At 36.2% G+C, this 19826-nt stretch overlaps 2 protein-coding genes across 3 annotated transcripts in view; both read left to right on the top strand.

Annotated features, from left to right (window-relative positions):
* LOC140137125 (uncharacterized) overlaps positions 1-9888 on the top strand; it is a 41655-nt gene extending 31767 nt beyond the window's left edge. The window contains exons 23-25 of the mRNA XM_072158780.1: positions 5250-5366; positions 6709-6840; positions 8876-9888. Of these exons, the coding sequence (XP_072014881.1) occupies positions 5250-5366; positions 6709-6840; positions 8876-8916 (290 nt within the window). The 3' untranslated portion in view covers positions 8917-9888. The remainder of the gene's footprint in view (positions 1-5249; positions 5367-6708; positions 6841-8875) is intronic.
* A 469-nt stretch (positions 9889-10357) lies between these two features.
* LOC140137602 (uncharacterized) overlaps positions 10358-19826 on the top strand; it is a 35142-nt gene continuing 25673 nt past the window's right edge. Inside the window, exons 1-14 of one of the 2 annotated variants that reach the window (XM_072159333.1) lie at positions 10358-10617; positions 11186-11286; positions 12733-12969; positions 13644-13757; positions 14348-14461; positions 14874-14987; positions 15102-15332; positions 15954-16073; positions 16262-16375; positions 16730-16843; positions 17068-17181; positions 18016-18129; positions 18697-18810; positions 19420-19563. In XM_072159333.1, the coding sequence (XP_072015434.1) occupies positions 11223-11286; positions 12733-12969; positions 13644-13757; positions 14348-14461; positions 14874-14987; positions 15102-15332; positions 15954-16073; positions 16262-16375; positions 16730-16843; positions 17068-17181; positions 18016-18129; positions 18697-18810; positions 19420-19563 (1708 nt within the window). In that variant the 5' untranslated portion in view covers positions 10358-10617; positions 11186-11222. The remainder of the gene's footprint in view (positions 10618-11185; positions 11287-12732; positions 12970-13643; positions 13758-14347; positions 14462-14873; positions 14988-15101; positions 15333-15953; positions 16074-16261; positions 16376-16729; positions 16844-17067; positions 17182-18015; positions 18130-18696; positions 18811-19419; positions 19564-19826) is intronic. The other variant, XM_072159334.1, reaches the window with a different exon arrangement.

Consider the following 19826-nt stretch of genomic DNA (forward strand, 5'->3'; position numbering starts at 1 on the left):
CCAAGCATCGATCGCGGTAAATGGATCATACATGAAAGTAAGTACCATTGATAGCTTTTCTTTTCATGCGTCAATAGATAAGCGGATTAAAACTTGGCCGATCGAAGTCGTTGTGGTTCCTTCTCATCTCTTTCTTCCATGGTTCGATGTAGAGAGTCTTTCCTATTCAGAGGAAATATTGCAATTACACACCTTATTGCCTTTTAACAATAACCAATGACACTAGCACGTACTTCCAGTCAAGCACCAATCTTTAATCCTATTGTTGAAGAGGATAATAAGCTTATACTTATGTATAGCATTCGTAAAAAAGCTTAAGTCTTTGTTTGCTTTGGTTAAGTCCTGTTCAAGTGGTGGATTAACCAACAATTAACAATGAGAGTACATTCCTGAACCTCGTTCAGTTGGCGATGATTTGAAGTGACCGCCAATTATGACCATTTGATATTTAATAGGGGCCTACCAGCAATGTGGAAAAAAAGAAATAATGTAGTGCCAAAATAATGTACCCTTTTACGGAAGGAGCAAAGTTTAACAAGTTACAAACAACTCCGCTTCTGCAGTACGAATGTCAGCGGCGAATGTCAGGTTGCAGGCAGAGGTGGGAATCGATCTCGGTACCTCCCGGTTAAAAAGCACTGTGCAAAACCACTAAGCCAACTAAATATCTGTCGTGAGATGCTTGACATTAATCTTTGATATTGCTGAATGGAACAAATCGCGGAATTAAATCAGTAATAAAAGAAGTAGATTCTTATTTAGCGGCCAAATTGGATAAAAGGGGAAATATTTGTCCCTGCTCTAAAGAAAATATAGGTTAGAAAATTATCAAATAAATTTAAATTAAAAATTGAGACTTTATATTTATTTATTTCACAAGGCGGCATTTTCACAGACAAACACTGTATACGCTAAAAACTTGACCCTCATTACTAGATGATGGCATAGCTCAGTGTTAGAGCATCAGACTTGTAATGTCAATATCGTTGGTTCGAATCCGCCTGCCAGCAATGGTTATTATGATTTTAATGCTACGCTACAAATTTTTTTCATTTATTTATTTATTCATTCATTCATTCATTCATTCATTCATTCATTCATTCATTCATTTAAATAATTTAATATATTTGAAAGGGGTATTTGAGCAATTTGAAATTTTTACCCCCGTATAATCCTATGGGGTCATTTTGAACCCACCCCCTTCCAAATTGCCAAAACCTATGAGTTTAAATCATACATAATGATCAGTACGTCAATCATGAGTGAACACCGGTTGGTCACTGCATTTATTTGGGAATGGGTAGGCACTGCAGCTTGATTCACCATCCACAACATGATAATGTGTGCACATGCTACATTATATACACTTGTAGGCCTATGTTGTTGTTGGTGTATAAGTAATGGGCATTGCAATTGAAATGCCTCAAGCTTTTAATCCGATATGCAGATTATCTATTTGTTTTCATGAATTGGAAGACATTCTTTGATGTATTACTGAGCTCAATGATCTGAAATTACTGGAGTGTGAGGTCAGCATTGTAGGCCCTATTTTATTAACAGAAAGTATAGAGGCCCTGCATGAAATTATCGATTGGCTCCAAACAAAGGATTTGAGCCGGTGTCCTTCACCGTAGTTATGGCGGAGTGCAGTCCATTCAATCAAATGTTGTCATCAACCTATTTGATTGCAATCATGCTTTTGTTGAATGCATTTGAGTAGTCCGCCATATTTACGGGATGATATGTCACATGCAAGGCCTCTATTCTCCAAATTCATTTCCTAATGTATGTGAGAATGATACAATAATGACATGATGAACATAGTCATTGATGCATCAGTTTTAAAATAGACTAGGCGGTTACCATATTTGGCGGTTCTCGGCTGGGCGCGATTACCAGGCTGATGGTGACATGTCCATATGACAGTTTTTACAAATTTGACCTCAGATGACCCCTGGCGACCCCAAAATGACCTTCCAAAAATTTGGCTCTAAATGTTGACTGTACCCACCAAGTTTCATGCCCATACGACAGTTTTTAGTAATTTGACCTCAGATGACCCCTGGGTGACCTTGGATGACCCCAAAATGATCTAAACTTATAACTCTAAATGTTGACTGTACCCACCAAGTTTCATGCCCATATATGAGTTTTACTAATTTGACCTCAGATGACCCGTGGTGACCTTGGATGACCCCAAAATGACCTTCGAAAAATGTTGTTTTAAATGTTGACTGTACCTACCAAGTTTCATGCCCATACGACACTTTTTAGTAATTTGACCTCAGATGACCCCTGGGAGCGGACCCCGGTGTCAGATGACTTTAAAACGAACATAAACATCTTCTTGACAGGACAGAACTACACCCACCCACCGAGTTTGAGCCACGTACGACCTAGTTTCATGCCCATATGACAGTTTTTAGTCATTTTACCTCAAATGACCCCTGGGAGGGGGCCCCGGGGTCGGATGACTTAACGAACATGAACATCTTCTTGCCAGGACAGAACTACACCCACCCACCGAGTTTGAGTCCCGTAGGACCTAGTTTCATGCCCATATGGCAGTTTTTAGTCATTTGACCTCAAATGACCCCTTGGAGGGGGCCCCGGGGTCGGATGACTTAACGAACATAAACGTCTTCTTGCCAGGACAGAACTACACCCACCCACCGAGTTTGAGCCCCGTACGACCTACGACGGCCTCACATTAGCAGTCACAGACAAAACCTAAATCTACAGAATATATCCATTACTCGTCTCGAAAGAGCTCAAAATAAATAACTTAGAAAATTTTCTTGATGTCCTTTGACATGTTTCCACAGTTAACCATCGTTAGCCATGGATATCTATGCTGTAGAACTGACCGGTGACTAAGTTCGATTTATTGGGACGTTTATCGACCATCAACGAGTAATGACAATGAAGCTCGAAAAGGTCAATGTTCTCTCCCATTACTCTGCCCTTAAAACGTACAGTCAAAATTTGCCCGTTTTCAGCTCATTTGTTTCCAAGTGTCTATTATGAAGAGCTCTGTTGCAAAAGCCCTTACATCCACTTTTGACTGAAATTGAGTTATTGGCATGATATAATAGTGTGGGTAAAAATTCACATTTTGGTGGTTGTTTGACCTTCATGCTACATTCCCTTCCGGAGGTGTCGTATATTTCCCGTTTGTGAAATCTTAGGGAATTTCCGGACAACTTACAATGAATACAGAATTGTTTTGTTTTAATTTTTTTAAGTATAATAGTAGCCTGGAATGTTCTTTACCTATTAAAACCAAAAGGAACTGTTTTTGGGCCACTATGTTTGAAAAAATCTTTTTAATTAACAAAAGGTGTGGGAAATACTCAAAAAATGCCATTTTCCCGAATTTAATTAGAAATTCATAATTAAAAAAGTAAATGAGACATTTCAATTTTTCTTTTTGATTTTGAAAGCATTAGTCAAGTTACATAAAATACTGCAAACAAATGGGCTCAAATTTGATCGCAAAGGTGGTTGCTAGTAAAGGGGTAAATTAATTTTGTAGCAAAACCCTTACATCCACAAAAGGCGCGATATAAAATAAATAATAAAATAAATAGGAAGGCTTGAAAATTGTACCAAACCTATTCTTTTAGTTTCTAATCATCAACACTTTATCCAAACCCAAATTGAATCAAATCGAACAAGTAATACTTGCACAATTAAAAAAGCCTGTTTTTCTCAAAAAGTCAAAAGTGAATGTATTAAGGGTTTTGCAACAAAGCTTTTCATATTAAGAAATCTGGAGAAAAGTCCCAATGTTTTATTTCAGAGATGAAGTTTTCATGCGAATTTGCGAATCTTTTAGCTATATAGCTGAAATACGTTTTTCAAATGCCAAAACGCGATCCAAAAGTGTACCTTTCCCTGTTTATTTCAATGGCGCGCGGGTGGTACGCTCTCATAAAAATAAATAAATATGGCGGCCCGTTGTTTTTTCTAGATGACCGCCATTCAAGACTATTTTTGATCAGTTTCTCTCTAAATCGCACTATGTTTGCGGGAACCAAATAAAAAATAAAGGTTGCTGCCATATCCTTTATTATAATGTGTCCTCGCGGCGGGCAGTAAAAAATGGTCAGATAATTTACGGTTTTATTGCCAATGACGCATTATATGTGTGTAAAGGACATACTGCAGTTACTGTCCGTTTTCCTATACACAATACACAGTGCTCTTTCCCATTGACGCGTGACCTCTACAAATAGCCCTACGTTAAAAGTATGGGGATATGACTAGTTAACGTCGCTGTGTGAAAAATAACCGGCCAATATTAAAAGTACTCTTCTAAAGTTCTAGAAAATATAGTTTTTTAACATGTCCTAAATTTTTAGCTAATTTAGATGTTTGGAAATATTCGTACTTTGGTGTTTTAGTTAATGTTATAGGTAATAGTACATTGCCTAGTTAACGTCGCTGTGTGAAAAATAACCGGCCAATATTAAAAGTACTCTTCTAAAATTCTAGACAATATAGTTTTGTAACATGTCCTAAATTTTAGCTAATTTAGGTGTTTGGAGAGGGTCGCACTTTTGTGTTTTAGGAAGGATATGTAAACGACAGATAACACCAAAAATATGAAGAAATTATTTCCAAACCGTGTTAAGTCAACAATCATTATGTTGCTCATTTTCAAGAATGCTGCTTTACAAAAAGCATGCCATTGTCTCATTTCGTGAACTTAAGTACACATACCATTGTTTCCTTTCGTTTCCTTTATAATCGGTTACCCAACTGAAGCTATAATACCAGCTTTATTGCGATATCGCACATGAAAACAGACACTTGTGCACAACCAGAGAAGATCCGATTTAACCAGGTGAGCTGTTTCAATGAGTGTTATCTTGGTTTAATAGCTTTTAATGGGGTTAAGTACTGCAAAGGTCGAGATGAATTCTACTGTAGACATGACTGCATCATGATAGGGCATTTTCCTTTATTCCATAATATTTATCAATGAATTTGGCAATTTGCGAGAAATGAGATCCGAACAGAGTGCTATAATAACAAGAACGTCCCATAACCATGATAACCTTTTCACATAGCATTGATCTCAATGTCATGACATGAAGCGACCTTTTATAATCGCAGAAATGCGCGGATAAGATCATTGACGAAATTTTCGCGCGGATATCTGTGTCTGAAAATGCGTCCTTGACCCTATTATAGCGTTACTTTCCGTTTCTTAAATTGTTTTTTTTTTTAATTTTCTGTTTCAGAATGGGAGTCATGGAACTCATGGAGTTCTTGCGGAACGAAGACTAGAAGTAGGATTTGTCCTGTTAGTAGAGCTTGTAGCGGGTCATCAAGTTCTTCAACTTCTTGCAGTACATGCCGTTAGTATAAATACTTTATTATTATTATAGTAGTAGTAGTAGTAGTAGTAGTAGTAGTAGTAGTAGTAGTAGTAGTAGTAGTAGTAGTAGTAGTAGCAGTAGCAGTAGCAGTAGCAGCCACTAAAAAACGCACTAACCGCGAAATGTTGGTATCCAATTATTTTGCCCCGCATGGCTACAAAGAAGCACTATAACCGCGAAATATTGATATCCAACAAGCTTAAACTATAAATTTGCCCCCGAAAGAGGGCAGGGCTTGAAGAATGAAAGAAATTATGGGGTAAAAAGTATAAAAAAAGTAGGATTCAGGGTTAGGGTTTAAGGTTAGGGTTTAGGGTTAGGGTTAGGAGTTAGGGTTAGGGTTTAGGGTTAGGGTTAGGGTTTAGGGTTAGGGTAATGTTTTAGGGTTAGAGTTTGAACTATTATTATTATTATTATTTAAAATGCAAAGGGCTGTACTACTACCACTACTACTACTACTACTACTACTACTACTACTACTACTACTACTACTACTACTACTACTACTACTACTACTACTACCACTACCACTACCACTACTACTACTACTACTACTACTACTACTACTACTACTACTAGCGGTCACCCGTCTTTCTCGATTCGGAAATGGTATATAGCGATGATTTTCTTTTTTGTGATAAATGTGATATTTATTTCAAATCGTATTAATTTTTGGACTTTAATTACTAAGATAGAAAAAGTGAGATGACTTACTAACAGTGTATTAAATCGCATAGGCCTATTCCCAGCAAACACACGTTTTACAGAGAGCGTTTTAAATGTTAGATTATATAAACGGTATAAACACGTTATTAACATTCAGAAAACGTTTTTGAAAACGTTTTTGAAAACATGATTAAAAATATTCTCAAATATGTTTTTTAACATATGGCAATATGTTTTGCACAAATATTTGCCAATAATATTTTACAATAACGTTTTAAAAACGTATTCATGACCTTTATATAACTCCACTTTTAAATGATATTAAAACGTTTTGAATAACTGTTTTAAGAACATTTTTGTGGTTGCTGGGTTATGATTAAGATTGGAAAATGCAATTTGCAAATACATCTGAACATAAAAGGGACGTGGACAGAGCTTGTTTCAGAAAATATACCAGATCAGAAAGAAAGGTTTCAGAGCAAACAAAATAAATCAGCTGTTGCTGACCATGCAGCAAGAAGTAGTTATATAATTGCGAGTAGTTATATAATTAACTGCGAGGAGTCGAGAGTTATTGATAAGGAGAAGGTACGTATACGAAACAAAATTCGAAATTACATTAACTAAGCGCCAATCCCTCTTAACTTTCGTTTAGCACATTGGAGTCCATGGAGTTCGTATAGCCGTTGCAGTCGAGGATGCGGTGGTGGAATAAGGACTAAAACCAGGGTTTGCTCTTCCAGTACATCTTGCAACACCCATAGCTGTGGCACGCATTACGATGATGGTTAGTTTATTCATCTTTGGTTTAATATCAAACTTTTGCAAGACACCTTTGTTTCATAACCAAAAAGGTATAGGACATTTTTTGTTTTAGCTATAGCACTCTCTTAGCTCTCTAGAAGTATTTAATTATATTTGTACTTGCTCAAGTAGCATTCGATGCGAAGTTTGTTACACAAATTGTATGGGGTTCTTTTTTATGACCATTAAAAGTTCCTAAAACGGCCTAAAATGAAACTAAAGCGCCCTTTCCCGCCTTCTCTAATCTTCATCTCCATAGACTTTACATTGGAAATGAAAAGGTCCATAAAAAGAACCCATTCAAGTTTGTGCACTAATTGAGCAAGTACATTATGCAATTTAATTGTCCTATTTATAAGTAATGTCTCTCGTAATCATGGATCGTATTAAAATTTTTGGTATTTTTGAGAGTGTATAATACCATTCGCATATTAAAAATTGTAATTTAAGTAGGTTCAAATCAAAGCCATAGTCTCAGGTGTAATTTTTTATTTGAAACATCTCTAAATTGACGCCTTATACCGTTTCTATAGGCCTATTGTTAACTTGAAAACTCAATGAAATTAACTTCAGATGATCACATGACAATATCATGTGGGAGAGGTGTAAAAAAGTCAACATTGGAAGACGAGCATATTTATCAAACGTATATCACGCGGTTTCAAGTGAGATGTCGTCTCCATCATCAGTGGCTGAGGAGTTAAATAGCAGATAACAGAGAGTTTAGGAAATATAGAAACTATTGTTCATGATTGTTCTTGAATCGACATGTTTTCGTTCATAATTTACTTCTACTATCGATTAGACGTTCACTTCGACTTCTGGAGTCTTTCATGGCAGAGTGGTTTTGAACAGTTAATCCTCTACACGTTGACGTTTGTGTTTTGGAACCGCAATTCACCTCACCTCACCTCACCAGGCTGTGTTCGACCATTGTTGGACGTAGCCCTCTTCATGATTCTTCCACTGTTCTCTGTCTCTTGCATTGCTTGTCCATGTAGGTCCCATGTAGGCAGTAATGTCATCACGCCACCTCCTCTTCTGTACGATCGTTTCTCTGTTCTTGGTTGCCATTCTGTTAGCCGTTTAATCCATCTTCCCTTCGTGCCAGGTGACCTGCCCATCTCCATTTCGCTTCTTTGAGTTTCACCATAATGTCTTTGACTTGAGTTTGACGTCTTATTTCAGTGTTCTTAATTTTATCCCTTAAAGGCTTAATGTACGATTTCCTTCAAATTTTAAATTTGTCATTATATACTCAAAATGCTGAAATAATACTAGTTATAATTATCGGGAATGGTTTCTGTCCATTTTTAGCTGAAATAACGAGGTAAAGTGAAAGAAACACTGCTTGTAATTTTGACCGTTAACACGCAGTTCTATGGGAGGACATAAAGTCATAATTTCTTGAATTATGACTTTATGTCGAACTTTGCTCTGTTTACCTACAAACACAACAAATATGGCTGATTCCATTTGGGTGCAAGTTGTGACATGTGTAAACATTACAAATATGCCAAAAAATCAGGTTTGAAAAAAATTAACCAAATTCATATTTTAAGATCGTACATTATGACTTTAAGGTAATGTGTAGCATCTTCCTTTCCATTGCTCTTTGGGCTGTTTGTAATTTCTGTTCCAGGTACTTCCAGGTCCGCAATTCACAGACTCTTTAATATTATGGTAGAGTACTACAGTTGCGTACAGGGAAAAATCGGCATCCTATAGTAACTGACCTAGTACCTGCTCACATGACTTTGCCGGGACAAAAAAAAAATGCGTACAACACAATTTGCAATGTTAATGGGATTAATTTCGGTCTAAAACAGACAAAAGGAAGATGATTGTGGTCATTTTTAACGGTATTTTGAGCCGGGGATGAGCAATTTGAGATAATGGATATGATGCCTGTCTACGTTTTTGTGTTGTTATTTAAGTATTATTTGCAAAAATATGAAGCAGTCGAAATGCAATTTTCTCACAATTGTCTTTTTTTCTTTCAAACTCTTCTTTTGCAGGCTGTATACCTGAGGGTGGACGTATTTGTCCACTGCGCTAGTTCATGGCAAACGGTTTTCGTTTTATATTATATACGTCATATAAATTTTAATGTAGGTTATTACAAAACAGGTACTAGAACAGCCTCATTTGCAATACTCAGATATGAAAGGTTTATATTAACGCTAGAACTACTGAGCGATATTTTGTAACACGGACTACGAAGAGGGAGTGGGGTTGTTGCAACACCCTAGTTTTCAATTTTAAACGTCATATACCGTTATATTTGGGACCAATGTGTAGATGGTCTCCTCTATCTATCCGGTGATACCAAAATAAGTACAAACATTCCTCACATAATTCTCTATGACGTCATAATGTGAACTCGCCCATGCAAATTTGGGAAATTCTGGCTCTGTACAAAACTATAGGCAGTATTGATATTGATTTGCGGCAATCAAGTCTACGATCATGCGATTTTCACCGAATTTTTACCTAAATATTAAGGAAATGTCCATTTGCTGAGGTGCTGGGGTTAAAATGTTATCACTAAAGTGAGCGCAAAGGGTGGATCTACGATTAGCTTAGGTCGTTTGGGCGTAAATACGCACTTTAATTTATGACGGATTGAAAAAATCTTAGGGCGCGTTGGTACAACACCCCCCTCGTAGTTCTAGGGTTAATATAACATATTATATACATATTATGATGCTTAATGTTAACATGATTAAGGTTGGTGCAATAATTAAGTGTACCCCCAAAGGGGGGATCATATTTTGGAAGGTCGAAGGGGGGACAGGCGGTTTTTGGCAGGTCGAAAGAAAAAAACCCAATGAAGGTGTAGGAACATATTCAGGAGGCTGGGCAGTGAGCAGGGACATTTAGTTACTGAAGTACATCAAGTCCAAAGGATAAACACATATAGCTACATACCCAGCAAAAACGGTTATATTTTCGATTTTTGATTTTGGTAGAAATGTTTTAATAACATTAAATGTCGGGTTATACTCTGTATAAAGGTCAAGAAAAATGTTTTCAAAATGTTATTGTAAAATATTTTTGCAAACATTTCTTGCCAAATATTTTGTCAACACTTAAAAAACATTATGTTAGAATATTTGCAGTAAGTTATCACAAAACGTTTTTGAATGTTATGAAAACATTTTATACCCGTTATATACCCTTTATATCAACGCGACATTTAAACGTTTTCTGGCAACCTGTTCTAATCTTTAACGAATAATGAAAATGTTTTGTGTTTGCTGGGTAATACCAAGGAAGTGTCATCAGTTAATGCACTGAAGCTGATCACATGTATGTGAGTCAGTGGTGTAGCGTCATAGGAGCACGGGGGCATGTGTCCCTGTCCCCCATCAATCTGAAATTTTAAAAATCCCATAGGAAAATTGCCGAAAAACGGCATGTGCCCCCCCCATCTGATGGCCCACGACGCTACGCCACTGACGTGAGGTGGTAACAAAATAAATATGGTCTACTGTATGTAGAAGTCCATGCTACTCAAAAGGATTTAAATGAGAACTTAAATTTGGCTTGATTTTGACTTCCTGTACGTTGTGGGTGGACTGTATTGGCCTTTATGGGTTTCCGCTATGGCGAAATACACGGATACTATTAGTACTATTCCTATACTTGATTCCGGTGTTGGTTAGTATGTTATATTGGTCATTATTACAAGTGGTGTGAATTGAGTTTGGACGCTGGTATTACAGGCTGAATGACTGATATCAAACTATAATTTCAGGTACGTACATTGTTCACATGATATTTTTTAATCAGTTGTTAGTTTTTTAGACTTAAGAATATGATATTATTTTGTTGCCTTATTATGTATTCATTCAAGATGTATATTCGTTAGATTTATCGTAAAGAAACATTATGCTATCTTTTACGTCATCACTCGGCTAGCGGTAACAAAAACATGTTAGGGGCCTATATGGTGTTCGATATGCTATCGAATAAATCATTTCTGGGATAATTAAACTAACAACGTGTTATCAAATTTAAACGTAAGAAAGTGGTGGAAAGATAATAATGTTGTTGTAGACCAAGTACACAATGACTTGAGACGCACATTGTTGAACTGTAATTGTTAGTTGTAGCAAACTCCAATAACAACTTGACATCACACACATTGACACAAAAGCAATATTACTTCGGAGGGTTCCCATATTTGCTCTTGAGTAAAACCTTTCGTGAGACCGAATTTAAATTTTTTGATGTACTAGATTATTTCCAGAGTCAAGATCCGAAACTTGTTACTAAACAATAGCCAATAATTATCATATTCTTTTGTCATCTATTTACCATAGGTTAACAACCTGTGTATCCGAAATCTTTCCGGACACGATGAATGCAGAAATAGTAGTAACCCTCGCGATATTCGCATCGTTTCACATAACATCCGCACAAGGTATATGATATTCGAAACTTATAATTAAAGACCGAATTAAAAAGACTAGTTTGCGTGTGACGTCAGAGCAAAGGCGCAACGTGATTGATTGCTGACCTGCGCAGTACAGCATTTTTGGTCTACTTGACAGGACGTCATACGCGAACTAGTCTTTTTAATTCGGTCTTCAATTATAGCTTGTAATGGTGCTTTCAAAGATGTGTAGTTCAATACATTTGTGACATGATCAAGTCACATGTCGACCCTGGTCGAAAATGAGTTTTACATATTTTTCTAAAGATGACATTTAGAGCTTTCAGAAACTGAAAACCCCATGTTAATATGACTTTTTTTTGCGAAGTTAAGTCAATTTATCAATCGCTGAAAACAATATAAAACAAAAGAATTTTAACACTTTCTTTGCCAATATCTCAAAATCAATATTAGCGACATCCGACTCATTTCCCTTGATCGTGTCACATTTATTGCTTTTTTAATACTATGACGTTGTTGTATTTTGTGCGCCGTATCTATGTAGTGCAGACATGTAGCAAACGGCTGCATGCAATTTCGTTTCAATTACATTTCATGACTCAACTGAATCATCAATATTCTTGATAAATTAAGTAAATATTAAGAAATACCGTGAATTTGCCGTGAAAAGATCATGTCGGGTGCTCTGATCACGAATGACGATGATGGAATTGAATTCGCAAACATCTTTTAAGACATTCAAGCAAGAAAACCGGACTTATTTCTCATTGATAACGAAAACATGTTATGTGCTTCATTTTGGAAGTAACTTGTCCTTTCGATGCTTTCATTAATAAAAGTTACAAAACAAAGTTCCAAAAGTATCCTCCACTTTGTAACGTTATCACAAAATCCACGTCTTCGTGATTGGGTCACTCGGCCATGTTCACGTCCATCACCGTTTCCGAAGTGGGTTGAAGAAACTTGCCTTCTCCAAACGTGTTGCTAAGTATGCCTCTGTTCCATGATTGCAACCAACGTCATTTGGAGACTGCGAAACAGGATCACCAAAGTCAATGTATTCTTCCTGTTCATTATCATGTTGTTTGTAATTTATTCATGTAATGATTTATAATGCCGCTTTGGTGGCCCAAACGTATTTATTCATTATTGAATCAAAATTTCGTATAATTCTACTATTAAACAGTATCGGTAAAAAATCGGCAAAATGCAGCTTTTTTAGATTAGATGATAAGTTTTAACATGTTTAAAATGAAATGTTGTATGTATCTTTACTATAACAATAATTAGGCATGTAAAGTTTCATCTTTATGGCAATAATCTTTTGAGTGACATACTTGATACTTGGTGATAATCGGTCGATGGATTGAAAAAAAATAAACTGGTTCCTTGTTATTTTTAAAACCTTCTAAAACATTCTAAAACTAAAAGTTTTCTTCTAAAAGTCTTTGCTGCCATGCTTATATTTTACAGTAACCTGTAACACTGACAGCGAATTTGCTTGTGCCGACGGGCTTTCATGTGTGGAACAAATCTACCGTTGTGATTATTATATCGACTGTGCGGACAACAGTGATGAATCTGATTGCGTTTGCGACCCAGAGAGTATGTTCAAGTGTAGAGAAGGTGGTTGTGTCGATATTTTATGGAAGTGTGATGGAAGGTTAGACTGCTTTGATGAAAGTGACGAAGATCCAAATGTTTGCTCAGGTATAATAATTTATAGTTTGTAAGCGGGGTTTGTACGACGTACAGTAGTTGAGAGGTTGCGAAAATCTCCGTTAGACGCGAGATTTGAAAGTGACATCACGTTGTTTTACAACGAATCGATCAGCTCTCATTTATCAGGGATTCGAAAGTTAATTTTCAGAGATACTGTACTTGCTTACAAAGTGTCTTTATAGTGTCAGTGGCGTAGCCTCATAGGGGCACGGGGGCACGTGCCCCCCCCCCCCATCGATCTGAATTTTGTTTTAATCCCATAGGAACATTGCCGAAAAAACGGCTTGTGCCCCCAATCAGACCTGTTGCCTCCCAGTCATGGTCAGTGCCCCCCCATGTGATGACCTACGCTACGCCACTGTACATAGTGTCGGTGGTACCGTGTACGATGTGACTTCACTTTCACGTCTCTCGTCTTCCATATATGATTGACCAACTTTTCTTATATCACACGCAGCCTAGGTCCTGATGGAACTGCTTCTTACAACTCTCTCCCCCGAGCCAAATGTAAAGGTTTTTCACAATACTCTCAAAACAACTTATACGCAGTCATTACGTTTAACAAAACTCGAATTCCTTGCTGGTATTTCTTTTAAATTCTTATTGCTGTGATAATTTAGAATATTGACTTTTAACTTTGAATACTTAATTTACCTTAAAAGCTGCGAATGAATGTGACTCAGGCCCATGCCAAAATGGAGCAGCCTGTGAAGACGGCGTGGACTCTTATACATGTGTATGTGTTGCAGGCTGGACTGGAGTGAATTGTGAGCACGGTGAGGATGAATCCCTTTAAAATCCTAGATAGACATTCGTGTTAATGGAAATCACATTTTGTTAAACATTAAAAGGATAACAAAACACAAATGTCAACAAGACTCACATGTAACAAATACAAACACATATAGGTTATATATCATTTATATCATTATGTTTATTATGTATTTAGTCACACTTGCAAAGACTCATGTTTTTAGGAGCATTTGATAGCAGGTATACATTCTATTTTTGAATATTTCATTGACTAGGTCAACGATTCAGTAATAGGATGCATTTTGTTTTCCGAAAAAGGAAGTACTTAGGGGCGTAAATAGCGGTTCGACATGGTGAAAGACATCCGGTATTAATGGAAGGTTGAAAACCTAAAGATTTAATAGATGTCAGCCAAAGACTGTAAAGGAAATGTTTGATATCATATAATTGCTATAAATACATGAATAATTTACTAGAATATCCTGCTTACCGCATTTGTGTGCAGAAACATAATATTGCTAAATAAGTTTGTTGCGTGACATTATACACTTAATATACACGTAACAATTTTACAATTTTATAATAATTTAATCATTTTATAATTTTCTCTTAGAAATTAACGAATGTCTATCTCGTCCTTGTCAAAACCGTGGACGTTGCGTCGATGAAGTTAATCAGTACAGATGTATTTGTCGGGGAGGATGGGAAGGAAACAACTGTGAAATAGGTAGAATAGACTTATATTTCTGTTTGTATTCAAAGCATGCTGTTTGTGAAATTTTATGACAAAATGTAGTTATTATTTGTTTTATTGCTTTTGTGATGGTGTCCGGCCGTGTGCGTTTCTTTGCTTTTCGGGGTGGATGACAGTAGGTGGGGGTGTGTGTATGTACCCGGAGTATTTAAAAAAAATGTTAAAATGTTTTTGTAATTACATGTATTGACTAATTTTGTATGTAGGCCTACGTGCGCAGACACTCGTCTGTGGGGGTGATTGTGTGCGCGGTGCATGTGGGGGCGAGTGGATGTGTGTGTATGACAATTAGCGTATCGGCGTATCATGAGGATGTTGTGAGCTAATTCACAAAAATGACACTGTTTTAAATGATATAAATTATGTATTTTGTCTTTCTTCTAAGAAACCAATGAGTGTTTATCCCGCCCATGTCAAAACCGTGGAAGATGTGTCGATGGAGTTGATCAATACAGTTGCATTTGCAGAAGAGGATGGGAAGGAATAAACTGTGAAAAAGGTAAGGAAGATGTTCGCCCCTTTTAAATTTAAGTAGCTCGGGGTTTATTAAGGTGAACACTCTGAACTTTCAGACACAAAATTAACCTCATCGTATTCTTTTGCTGTTTTCCAGTTTCTTGTGCTGAAGATGAATTTTCATGTGCCGATGGTGCCACATGTATTCCTGAGAAGTACCACTGTGATTATCTTCCTGATTGTAATGACAACAGTGATGAATCTGACTGTTTTTGTAGTACTCTACACGAGTACCAATGCACTGGTGGTGGGTGCGTTCACAACGCATGGGTTTGTGATGGTTTTGAAGATTGTTTTGATGGCAGCGATGAACGAGGATTGTGTCCAGGTAAATACTCGGTACCTTGGAAAAATACTATTGAACAAAAGTTAGGGAGCATCGTAGTGCCAGTTTTGGCGTGATTATTTTGATTGTTTGACAGTGAAACAATCATAGATATATAGGAACAAGATTGGAAACGTAACATAAATTTTCCCTGGGATGTCATCCTTCAATTTAAGGTGATTTGTTGTTCACATAACATGGGGTTATTCCTACTACCAAAAACTTTCATAGTTAATATTGAAATGATACATTGTGAGTGTTTATAAACAAAGGACGGTAATAGAGTAGAATGGAGTAAAATCATTTAATATGTTTTCCGTCGTACCAATTGCATTTTGGGAAATAATGTGGTTCGACTACCTATATCTCTCTGATTTCCACTATTATATAACCTGAAGCGTGACCACAACATTGTTAATACCTTGGTTATTAAAGCATTTTTAAAGTTACCGTAACAAGTATCTCATAACATTATGTAACATACAATTACTAATCACAAAAGGTATCATTGAGTGTGTTCTTATAAAATTGAGGAAAATTATCAGCAATAAAAAATAAATTGTTACTATTCGTTGCCAACTTTTTCAAAATTACTAATTGATGATAATAATTATCGGGATTAAGTTTCAGATATTGACGAGTGTGCTTCTAGTCCTTGCTTAAATGGTGGAAGATGTTACGATGGATTGAATCAGTACATATGCATTTGCGAACCTGGATGGACTGGAACGAATTGTGACAGAAGTAAGGGAATTTTTAATTTGTTGTAAGAAATATTCCGACTGATCAAATATTTTAATAATTTGTTTGCATCATGTGTTACCTGAGATTTACAAAAAGTGTATCATTTGTGTCTTCAATTTATGTATTATATATTAAATTTCCAGTACATACCATTATCGATTTTCGTTTTCTTGAAATATATTTCTTAGATATGTATGAATGTATAAGCCGACCGTGTTTGAATGGAGGGCGGTGTGAAGATCAAATAAATGGATATATCTGCACATGTGAAGCAGGATGGATAGGAACTAATTGCGAACGAAGTAAGTAATTAAAAAAAACAATACCTCGTCGCTAGGCAAAAAAAAAAACCTCATATGTAATTTGACCCCTGAAATTCATAACCTCATAATGAGCATTTTCGATAACAGTGATAAAACAATTGGCAATACTATCATTTTGCAAGGTACCCCAAAAGACATGAAAAGATCTTATGTACTTCTAGACACGTCATCATGATCATCATATCTCCTAACTATTACTACTTATTATTATTACTTATTATTACTTATTATTACTAACTATCACTACTTACTATTAATATCATCCGACAGATTATACAAATTCCGGTTTCAAATTGACCGTTGAGCATGTTGAATGTTACCTCTTTATGACAGGTATCAACGAGTGTTCCTCAGAAACATGTAAACATGGAGGTACGTGTGAAGAAGATACTGACGGTTATGTCTGTAAGTGCATTTCAGGCTACACAGGAGTACACTGTGAACAAAGTAAGTACTTTTATGGCAAACATATCTAGACATTAACAGCTTAATCTAAAGCTGACGAAACTTCGGCCAGGCACATTAGGGGCCGCCGCAGATAGTTGGTCGGGGTATTTTTTACAGGACATGCAAATGTTTATTACTTTTTGTCCTCTAGCGCCAAAAAGGAAATGATTTTAACCAGTGTGCCATTTATACTTTATAGTTTACTGTAAATTTATATTTTACAGATATTGATGAGTGTGGTAGTATGCCATGTTTTAATGATGGGGTGTGTGTCGATGACGTGAATGGGTATGAGTGTCAATGTCTTCCAGGATGGACAGGTGTTTCATGTCAAACAGGTGAGAAAAATTAAAAGGGATAAAATGAATCCCGAGCGAATTTAATTATAGTAAAAGTACGGTAAAATATTATTAGCCATCAATTTGGTGTGCTGGAGATGGAGATATTAAAATGATTACCAACAAAATAAACCACATATTTTATCTATTGTAAGTTTGTACGCAATATAGCAACATGCATAAGTTTTGAAAGATTTAAGGGGGTGTATGACAAAGGAGTTAAAAGTGGGGTCCTAACTACAAAACATCACAGCTTGTTGTGAAGCTTTGAAGTCTTGATGAACTTATCCTGCAGTTCATCGAGTCCAGTATGGTCTCGAACATTTGCCATACATCAATTATACCCGCTATATCGATGACATTTCATAAAGACAAATGTTTTTGAGCTTGAAATGATGCATGTGGGGATGCAAGGCTAACATCTGGCGGGGATATCGACCCGAACACAAACAAGATTACCAAAAACATGCCATAATATACATCTGGACAAGTGTTACTATATGGCAATGATTACGATTTCTGAATAATTGACTAGTCAGTGATCTTCGGGATGTTGGCAAACTGCATACATTTTGAGGCATCTGGAATAGTGTTACAGTAGTGTTACAGTAGTTAAATTCCTGTACTTGTTGAAGTTGTCACTGGTTGTTAAGAGTTGAAAATATACCTATGGGCTGTTTCATCTTCTCCATAGGTTTATCTAGGGGTTATTCCTACTACCAAAGCTGTGTGGCTTGGTATGACAGTTGATGATCATCTCACTAGAAACTAAGTTCAAAAAGTTTTATGCATGTTGTTTAACTCACATTTTTTTATCATTTGTTATTTTTTCAGATGTCAACGAATGTGCTAGTATGCCCTGTCTCAATGGCGGAGAATGTGTAGATGGTGTCAATGAGTACGAGTGTACTTGTATTCCAGGATGGACTGGTTTAATGTGTGAAGCAGGTAATCGTTTATTAAGTTGAATACTGTAGTCGAAGTAGCTTGTTTTGCCAACGTCCTAAAGCATAATATAATCACTATATCAGTAATATTCCTAAAGAAAAACAACATTGCATCGTGGACATCGTTTTGAGGCAAACATTCGGTGCGAATTTCAAAAATTTATTTGAGATCTCTTGAACCTGAAAAATTCTTTATCTTATGAAAAACAAAACAAATATCCTAACACTGCATAATTTAGATTCGTTGTTACAATGAATCGACCAGACCTGCCTGGATGTCTCCGCCACCCGTGTTTGAATGTAGAGCGATGTGAGGATCAAGGGTATGCATCTGTAATCCAGGATCAGGATGAATAGGAATGTACCGTGAGGAGGGCTGGCTTTTATTAAAGACAAATCGAAACAGGAAGTTTTAACCTTAATGCAAGACACTTTCCACATTGTAGTGATTCTGAAATGCAATTGACTAACATTTTCATAAAAATCAACAAAAAACAAATAAAATAGACTTGGCGTGTATTCCAAAATCATCGTGTTCTGTTTTTTCTTTCCTTTTTTTCTAATGTAGATTTAGACGAATGTGCTTCAGGACCGTGCCAGAATGAAGGGACGTGTGTAAATGATGTTAATGGATATGTATGTCAATGTATCGATGGTTACATAGGAACTCAGTGCGAACAAAGTAAGGCGTTTAATGATTGACAATTTGAGTTTAAGATAAATTTGAACACATAAATAAAACAACATGCAGAATACACATAAATATCTAACAATACCAAAAATTGATTGCGCAAGTCAGAGATACATATCGCGTTTTGCAATTCAGATAACTAATTTCAAACTATTAATAACTAATACCAAATAGTTTTAATGTTTCTGTGCTTCAGAGAAGTGCAATAAATGATAACTGACACTCTGTTTTAGTGTTCGGCGGTTTGCTCATTCGGTTTGCCTCTTTGTTACTAGCATAATGTTCTAACATAGCCTGCTACTTGTTTATACAAAAGCCGTGTATAAAAGACGAAATAGCACATTGGTAAAATGTAATATCTCTACTTTAGTACAGAAATTAGCTACATGTATTTGAATGGGATTTAAATTCTGATAGTATTGCAGTTTTTCTCGGTTTTTTGCCAACGTTTTTATTTCAAAAACATCTAATTATTAATTCTAATTCGTATCCTTCACTTTATAGTAATAAATACACAATCTTAATAATTTTTACACTTTATGTGGGATCACTGAATGAGCCTTTAATTTATCGAAACTGTTTTCGTCTAACTTTGTATAGCATTTTGGAATTCGTGGAGCTCTTGGAGTATTTGCAGTCAAACATGTGGGAGTGGAACTAAGACTAGAACCCGGAGATGTTCTGTTAATGGTGGTTGCAATGGGCTATCGACTGAATCATCTTTTTGCAACACGCAAAGCTGCCGTAAGTAATATTGTATTACGAGATTGGGATTTCTCAAACCTTCCGTCTTACCGCTTACATCACGTTGTTCGTCTGAATCAGGTCACGTCGGTACCCAGGAAACACAAAACTTTTTCGACATCATTCGCAAAAGGTTAGAAAAGGTAGCCAGAAAACGTTTAAATGTCGGGTTATATAAAGTACATATAAAGTGTATAAAGCATTCAAAAACATTTGTTGATAACCTACTCCAAATATTCTAACATTTCTGAATTATTCAAGTG

Source organism: Amphiura filiformis, chromosome 17, assembly GCF_039555335.1.
Source record: "Amphiura filiformis chromosome 17, Afil_fr2py, whole genome shotgun sequence".
In the NCBI taxonomy this organism is placed as follows: Eukaryota; Metazoa; Echinodermata; class Ophiuroidea; order Amphilepidida; family Amphiuridae; genus Amphiura; species Amphiura filiformis.